The sequence below is a fragment of the Apteryx mantelli genome, chromosome 8 (genome assembly GCF_036417845.1).
Source record: "Apteryx mantelli isolate bAptMan1 chromosome 8, bAptMan1.hap1, whole genome shotgun sequence".
NCBI lineage: Eukaryota > Metazoa > Chordata > Aves > Apterygiformes > Apterygidae > Apteryx > Apteryx mantelli.
This window is the reverse complement of record NC_089985.1, coordinates 26,419,692-26,428,662: the sequence shown is the minus strand read 5'-3', so window position 1 is coordinate 26,428,662 and position 8,971 is coordinate 26,419,692. Positions and strand designations below refer to the sequence as shown.

Below are 8,971 nucleotides of genomic sequence, written 5' to 3'. Positions count from 1 at the left end.
AATACTTAAGAATTTATGTGTCAAATAAATTAATCTGTTTGTTTGTGCAAAGTTCTTGCATTCAGCTTTTAAAGCCAAAAGAACTAGAGGTCTATTGCAGAGTCCTCCCATCTGCCACCCAGGGGAAAAATTTTATGTGTGAGAGCAGCAGGCTTCACCTTCAGCACTCCGTTATCTGTAGAATCACAGCAGTCAGATGGTCATATAACAAAATCACCTTCCATAGTCATAGGGCTTTTGGTTCTGTGCTGTTCTATGATGGTTTCCCATTAAATATTTAGCCCTCCCTGCCCCATCCCCCAAAACAACCACACACACAAACCTTCCCCCTCCCCAACTGACTATACTATCTAATTTAATTGTTTAAGTAACAGAGTCACTTAAGCAGGGCACAGTTGCAGTTTAATCTGGTTGTGAAACAGTTTTGAAAAAGTGTGGGCTGTAAATGGTCGAGCAAGTAAAGCCTAAACTGAGAATACTATTCATCAACCTTAGTGAAGACAGCATTTTATTTAACAAAAAAATCATGTACACATCAGTCAATCTCTTCATAACTAGAGATAATTGTATAATTTGTTAAAATATCTTATGAAAAATATTATCTAGAATGAAAATATAATCCCCTATTCTCTTAGGAGCAACACTGGATAAAAAACAAACAAAAGGCTACTCAATGAAAATTAGAAAGTGTGGAAAAATATATTCACAGTTCATTAAGTAGCCTACTGTCTTCTAGTTTTCAGTAAATAGAGAACTTTGAAATGGAAAAAACGCCATCCAAGTCCTCTTCCTTCTTTAAGATAAATTCCTAGATTTTTGGAATTTGAAACAGAAATTCACATATGATGCATAAACACTGTGAAACAGAAGTTTACTGCATATTCTTTTCTAACAAAAAGCCTAATAAAATCTTAATGGGAACTACTTAGTGTTACATGATTTAATCAGTCTATAAAAATATTTTAATTTCTAGAGCAGTAATCAAGTTCAAGCACAAGTTTCACCAAGTTGCATGTAAGAAGCCATCTGTTTCTCCAATACTTTGCGCTTAATCTTATTCCAGGTTGACTTAGCTAAAATGTAGACTGGGGTGGGATGGCAGAAAGCAGATGGTGCAGCTCATGTGGCATCCTGTGACCCCAGAATGAATACCTCTGGCACCAGGCAGTGCTAGTGAACATCTTCCCCATTATTAGATTGTCCCTGTAAATTCACACCTCGTCCTACTTATTACTGCATACTCACTGGGTTCAGACTCTGACTGAACTTACAGTAGTTGTGAAAAATGAGAAAGATAAGCAGTCTTTCAAAAAGCAGTGATAAAGCAATACTGAAACTTTCTGAAGTACAAAAACATACGAAATAACAAAATAACTTTGGCTAGTTCTCAAAGCTTTGACTGCAATCATAGTATATTTATAGAAAGTCAAAATCTATTATATTAAATGCCATCATCAAAATTACCAATTTTCATCATTCTAGATCAAATGGTTCACAATTTCATATAGTTCTTACGGTGTCAAGGCTTTCCACATTGCTTCAGTTTGTTGTTCTGCTACAGATTCCCTCGAGTAGTCAAGACTATTTCCATTCCACATGCCAATGCCCCTTAAGCCTTGATTCTTTGCATATGCTGCTTTTAAAGAGATGCTGCGAGGGTCATCGTACCATACCTGGTGGAAGTGACCAAGAGAGTCCTGAAAAAAAAAGTTAAACATTAGTGTCAGCATCTACCTATCCAAATAAACATGATACGTTAGTTCACTGAGTTTTGATTGTACTTTTCACCGCATTCAGTAGAAAGCATAATTAAAAACTCAGATATACAAGCTATATAAATTTACATAACGATACTTTCCTGATTTACAATTATTTCTCACAATTAAAAATTTTAAGAGTCAAATACTTGGCAATTTTTTTATTTTTAGAATCTCAGTTTTTAAGTTATAAAAAGTGATACATTTTAACTGAAGTTAGATGAGAAGACTTAGCTAGTTTGTATTTTAGTTTAGGTTTTTTTTTTTTTTTTAAATACAGCCTAAAATCTCAGGCATGCTATCCAATCAACTGGCAAATTTAGTTAAGAGTTTAAGTGTTTTTTCAGCAATAAACAGTTTCAGAGAGAGTTATGAAATTTTGTCAAAGCTCTATTGCTTTGAGATGATCATTGCTTACTAAAGCTTTTAATCATTTACACGTGGAACTTAAAATTATATCTAAAGAAACAAGAAGTGGTGCATACACTGTGTTGTTTGTGTAAGCATAATCATTCATGGACTTGTTCACTATGTCTACATAGAAAGTGAATGTAGAAGAGAACACGCATGTAAGCCACAGTCGCAGTTTTGTGGTATTTGTTATCCTCCAGAAAAACTTAACAGAAGAGCCACTCAGAATTGCTTTAAAATCAGTTTAAATCAGTCATCAACATCATAAAAGTAACTATAATGGTGAAGGACAGAACTGTAGCATTTCTTTGTACCAAAACATCCTTTTTGATATGGTACATCTCCTCTAAAGAAAACTGAGGAGCAATAAAAACCCCCCAAAACTTATTACTCTTGGTATTACTCTTATTTTTAAAATTTTTATATTTTTAATTTTCCTTCTTTTAATTTTCATATTTTGTTTTTTATTTTCACATTTATTTTCATATTTTACTCTTATTACTCCTAGTAGTGTTCAGTCACTGAACCCCCTTTTCAGACTAAAAATTCAAGATATGCCATCCAGCCAACCTTTACTACATGAAAGAGCTAAGTAGAAAATACTATGGCAGAATCTAACCCTGAAAACTTTATAATCAAAAAACTATTGTTCATGAACATTTAGTCCACAACCTGCATGGTGTCTTATAAAGAGACATTTACCTTATATTCATAAAATGGAGACTTCTGCACCTCATCCCACAGGATCCCTGAAATAGAACTATTCACCTTCTTCATTATTGCTCCATAGGGGACCTGATGCCCTGCAGCATCGCTGCATGGAGCCCCTCGGAAAGGTACTTTGGAAAGGGAACAAACATGATCCTGAAAAACAAAACAAAAAGTGGGAGAGGTGAGTTTCATGTTACATAGATTTATTGAACTCCAGAACAGCAGTACAGCCAAGAAGAAAGTCACAAAATGCCACAAAAGGTGGGAGAGGGCACAAAACCACCAAATCTTCAAATATCCATGCCAGACATACTATTTCTACACAGAACTAAATTAAAACAGGCTTTTAAAATTTTCTTCAAGTGAATAGTTCTAGTTCCTCACACTAATTTAACATTGGGAACAAACGGCATTGCTACTGAATTTATTTTACCATTATCACCATAATTAACACAATACTCAGCCACCACACCAATTCAGGGCTTCAAAAACAGTAACATGCAGCAGAGACTAAAACTGAAGTAGAACTAGAATTGAAGTAACACTGAAACAATAAGGCTTGAAGAATACCCATCTGTGAAAGCTTTTGGGGAACCCTGCTGCCAGGTCTGGGCAGCAAATTACATGCTGGCCACAGTGATCCTGCATATAGCTCAGGCATGTGAAGTGAGCTTGGAAGAACCCAAGTGAGAGACAGTGCTGGATGTAAGAGAAAGAATAACCAAAAGGAAAATGGCCATTTTGACTCCTACCTTTGGAGGATGTGGGCAACTCCTTCTCTTTCATTCACAAGGGGAGAGACTGACCCCCAAGTTCCCCTTCCTAGCTGCAAGTGAGTAACAGGCTTCACAGAAAAGGAAACCAGCCCTTCGGATAATGCCCCAACTCTGTCACCACCAGAAGGACATTGGGGAAATTTAGGGAATGGGTCTTTCATTTTGTTTACTCTGTAATACTGGAGGATTCAATGGACCTTAATTAACTTACACGATCTCTTGTCTTTTCCCCTTCCACTTTTAAATCATGCCTACATTTTTTGTAAGTATAATGATGTTTGAGACTCCATGATTTATCCATAAACTGCAATACTTTAACAGTCATAGGTTTCTTATTTGTTGCACCTTGTCTTAAGCAGTGAGCCTAATATTGGTAAGACAGATACAAGTGTTATAGTTGCCCTTGGACATCATCGCTTTTCATACAGATAACATCTATATTTCCTTAATCAGATCCTTGATTTGACTAATCCTTGGGTATCATAGGCTTCAGGTTGCCTAGGAATAGATAAAAATGCTTTGTTTGGTAACACACTCCTATCAATTGTCAGCCAAGCAAAGGCTATCTCATGTCCCAGTTATTACCTACCCATCAAACTACTGTATTTTGTATTTTCTAATCTAAAAACAAGGTCACCAAAATCTAGCTGGCTCTTTCCAAGGAAAGAAAGATTAACAATACAATTGCAAATGAACATTCTTTACCTTACCTTAGATAAGTTTAGGCAGACATAATCATAGCCATACCAGGGAACACCCATCACAAGCTTCTTGGGATCAATGCCCATAGTAATGTACTTTTCATATCCTAGTTTTGAAGAAGATAAAAAATAAGATGCATTATTGTCCTTTCCCATGTTTTATATTCTTACAACTAATCTATAGCCAGAGCCCACATAAGAATTACATGATCCCTGGACAGAGGCTAAGGTACAGTCTTCTCTTTCCTCCCACCTGCACGCTCCTGGGCTTGCTCTCTTCAGTAGTAATTGTTCTAATTACTCACACTTAAAATGAGTTGCCTGTAGCAGCTTTCTCAACAGTGCTGATAAGCTGTAACATATTTCTGATTGTTTGAACTGTCATCACTAGGTATTTCTCAGCAATTTTTTTTTTTTTTTTTTTTTTAAAAGAGGTAGTGCTGGTTTGAGCAGCCTTCATTCTCATTTGTCTCATTCAGGTCACCTGATACAGTCCCTTGTGGGTCTGTGTGAGGAACCAAATCAGAGAACTGACCCGAATTTAAAATAACCACTTTCTCTTGTTGCATTATTTTTAAACCATATCAGTTCTCTAATCCAGTTCACAGTGCACCTGCATGAACAGTTGTACCAACAGAAGCAGAAAGAGATGGGAATACACAAAGGAGCGGAGACACTGTTTAAACCTGCACTGTTGCCAAAGGAAACATTTCTTAAACTAGAGCTTCAAAGGAACCAGCACATTTCACAAGTTTTAGAGACAAACATGTCAGGTTCTCTGCAAGTCCAGGCAGACACCATTGTTTGGCTGCTTTTTGTCATTCTAGAAGTGTTTTTCACAATAGTGAGAGCTAGACGCTTATCTGACAAGTAACAACACACAGCTGCTAAAGGCCTATTCATAGTGTCTTAAGAATTTGGGATACTATTTTCACTTTAGGACAACACACCTGCTTGAGTCTCCCAGAAAACACTAATACAATCAAAAATGTATTTAAGAAAAGGCAATCTAACTACTCGTGTGAACAAATGGAAATGCTCCAACTTTTGGGGAGGAGGTCCATGCTCACCAACTAAAGTCTGAAGGTAAGGAGCATTGGCTTTCGCAACACATTCTGTCCAGATCTGGCTCTGCTCATCATAGGACATCACAAATAAGAAATCACAGGCGTCTGCAATCCCAGTGTAGTTGTAGCACCTGTTATCTATGCATGCTGGAGACCAAGCCACATCGAATGTAACCTGGAGGAAAAATACTCAAATTAATACTGTATATGGTATTTAGGCATTCTTTTGTCTTCTGTTTAAAAAAGCTTAAACTTTTAAGGACATTATTTCCAAAATGTTGCACAGTGTCTAGCACTGCAATACACATTAATTGTAAGAGATAAAATAAACATCAGATCATAAACAGTGGCTGCCACTGTTAAAACAGCAAAGAAATTAAAATATGAGGTGAAAATTATATCAAAAATATGAGGGATGATGCAAATCTTTAATAATTTTGTAAATTGATCACTAAATTTTTATCAAGCTTTTTCACCAGAATGCTGGATTTGTCCTTATTTTCAAAGATTCATTAAGCCACACAAACAACTGGCAGCTCACACAGCAAGGGGATAATATAGTATCTACTAGTCTCAGTGAAACCGTACTTCCAGTTAAATTCATACAGGTTAAGAGAGTGGTTCTTATGAAAGAATATCGTAGCTAACATTCATAATTAACCATTCATGACAGTATCACGCTTTAGATCTGCATAAAGATGTTCATATTCCTATGTTAAACAGCATTCTCAAAACTTCTTGCACTTCATAAAGTTAAATTTATGTTTGTATAAAGTACATTTTTATTACCTGTGATCCTGGAATTTCTCTGTGAAAAGCATCTGTAGTTTCTCTAACAAGCTCTGTTAATGCGTAATACTCAGGGGAGGTTTCATTAACTTCCTGCTCTATATCTATATTAATTCCATCCATATACTGTTTTTTGGCAAGATCCACCTGTTGGGATATCCAGGCTGCTCTTTTAGCAGGATCAACAATTTCCTTAAGAGATACATCACCTAAACAAGAAGTCTTCAAGAGTTAAAATGCATTTGCATCATGGTAGTAATACCAAGGAAAGGTTTGCCTTTATTAAATCAACTAATATAACCAGAAAAGAAAAAAATCCCTACACCTGTACTGGCATCTACTTCATCCTTGTGCCTACGTGGAAAATACACAGAAGTTCCCCCCTCCCCAAACATAATTTTGAGAACCCATGTCAGAAGAGAATATTACACTTCTCTGAGACAGCGCTGTTTAAAATGAAGATCTTTTGGAATTTTTTTCCTACAATTTTGTTTCCCTATTTCTGCTTAATACTCTTTTAGCCATTGTAAACTCCCCTTCTTGAAGGCAATTTACCTCCAATATCCACAGAGCCACAGGGATTGTGTCTTACTGCCTTGATAACATACTTTTTCATTTAACCTTTATTGTTTTCCACATTGTGGTCTTTTATTCCTTTTTTGCCTCAACAGATTCAAAACAGTATAGACATACAATTACACAGACATATGATAACAGCGTAGGCAGTCACGATGGACTTTGTATTTCTAATCAATATCTGGAGCTACGCAGAGTTCCTAAGTATTCATGTTCTAAAACTCAAACATTTCCTAGTATACAGGAATTGATTTAAGTGAAAAATATTGAAAATCACTTATAATTCCTTTGGTATTTGTCTTTTGGGTACTGTGCATAACATCCAGACCACGGACCCAAATAAATGTCCTCTACAGGCTTTTGCTCTTCTCACTTCCTCCCTATTCTCCTGCAGCTGTAATATTCCCTGTTAGAGGAGGCCTTTTATTTAGGTACCAGAGGTTCTGGTACTACTGTGGCAGGAGCCACAGCAGGTATTCTTTTTAATACCCTGCACAGCAGCATATGTAAAATGTCAAGGTATTACAGTCCTATGTGCTTTGTCCTCTTATTAATCCTCTTACCGATTTTTAATACTTTGTATACCGTTGAATGTAAAATGTCAAGGTACTAAAGCCCTATGTACGTTATGCTCTTCTTAATTTATCACATAAATACCCACTTTTCCACAATATAGCCAACCTTTTAGTACTATCCTGGCGCCTTTAGAATGAGCGTAGCACATGAGCTCAGGGTCGTATCTCCCAAAGGCTGCCACGGTTGTGATTTTTGACCAGTCATAAGATTTCCAGGCTTTCTTTCCCACATCAAACACAAAGACCTAGAATGGCAGCAAAAAGCAAATCTGTTAGTTACAAACACGTCTCCACAGTACAAGTTTTAAGAAGTGTCCTTTTTCCACATTCTTCATAAAAAGGTACGGAGATTACTTGTGTTTCTGAAGACTGGTCTGCACCCTTGCCCCGCGAGCACCCTGGCGAGCGCGGGGGCCGCGGCCCGGCCCGGCCCGGCCTGCACCTCGCGCCCCAGCAGCGCCGCGGCCCCGCGCCGGCGGGGACCTCGAACGGTCAAAGCCACCAGAGCACTGGAAGAACGGAGCTTCCCAATAAATCACATTTACCTACTTTTTAGATTTGCTGAACCGTAACGCAGACAATTACAATAAGCCCAGAGCGCCTGGTGTGCTTTGACACGTCCTGAGCACTCACAACCTCTGCTGCCCACTGAGGGCAGCCGGGTTTCTCCTGACGAGAACTCCGAAACCAGTGACTCTAAACCCGCCGCCCGGGAAGCTGCTGACCGAGCGCTGCCACCCCGTGAGCCGCCCCGATTCGGAAGCTGTATGAAAACGAAAAACTGCCCCAAACGGGCCAAGCGCCAGCGCCTGCCGGAGACCCGCGCTGTGCCACCCAGCGGCCCCGCGGCGCGACGGCGAACCCGGCTCCTCCGGCCCAGCCCGCGGCGGGGGGCAGCGCGGCTCCCAAACGCGGCCTGGGGCGGCGCGGGGGGTCGCGGCGCGGCGGACGCGCACCTCGAAGCCGCCGGCGCCCGTGAGCGGGTCGCAGAGCCGCGGGTCCCGGCAGGGGCAGGCGCCGCCGCCGGCGCCGCCCAGCAGCGGCAGCAGCGCGAGCGGCAGCAGCAGCCGCCAGCGCCGCGCGCCGCCGCCCAACGGCCGCCTCATGGCGAGCTGCCGCCGCCGCCGCCGCCCCTCCGCAGCAGCGCCCGCCGCTTCCGCCCCGCCGCGGCCGCCCCCCGCGACAAGCCGCGGGCCGACGCGGGCGCTCGCGGCACCGCCCGCCCCTCGGGGCGAGCTCCGCCCCCGCGCCGCGCCGCGCCCGCGGGGGGAGGCGGCGGCCGCCGCTGCGTCGCCGCCGAGCGGGTGGGGCGAGGCCGGGCCGGGCGGCGGCGGCGGCGGCGGCGGTTCCGCGCGGGCCGGGGCGGGCGGCGGCTCCGCGCGGCCTCGTCGCGCCGCGGTGCCGGGTCGGGGCAGAGCCGCGGGCGCGGCGCTGCCACAAAAAACGGGTCTTGGTAGCCGCTTGTGAAGAGCAGTGCTTTATTAGGCGATCAGGCCTCTCGAGGGTGTCCAGAATTATTGTCAAGATCTCAGAGTAACTACAGAGAAAAATAATTTCACGAGCTGACTCGGCATTACCCTCGCTGTCCACAACAATTAACCCCCAAGG

General features: G+C 41.5%; 1 protein-coding gene across 1 annotated transcript; it reads right to left on the bottom strand.

Moving 5' to 3' along the window:
• Nucleotides 1–487: 487 nt before the first annotated feature.
• CTBS (chitobiase) lies at nt 488–8,937 on the bottom strand. Its single transcript, XM_067300763.1, has 8 exons — nt 8,931–8,937; nt 8,320–8,459; nt 7,470–7,608; nt 6,213–6,421; nt 5,427–5,598; nt 4,366–4,463; nt 2,871–3,032; nt 488–1,697 (listed from the first exon to the last, which is right to left on the bottom strand). The coding sequence occupies exons 1-8, from the start codon at nt 8,935–8,937 to the stop codon at nt 1,512–1,514; spliced, it is 1,113 nt and encodes a 370-aa protein (XP_067156864.1). The 3' UTR covers nt 488–1,511.
• Nucleotides 8,938–8,971: the final 34 nt, after the last annotated feature.

Excerpts from the sequence above, each read along its gene's own strand:
- CTBS (XM_067300763.1), bottom strand. Across the intron at positions 5,599-6,212 it reads GAGAAATTCCAGGATCACAG|GTTACATTCGATGTGGCTTG; the intron begins GTAATAAAAATG and ends TTTTTCCTCCAG. Across the intron at positions 4,464-5,426 it reads TTACCTTCAGACTTTAGTTG|GATATGAAAAGTACATTACT; the intron begins GTGAGCATGGAC and ends CTTCAAAACTAG.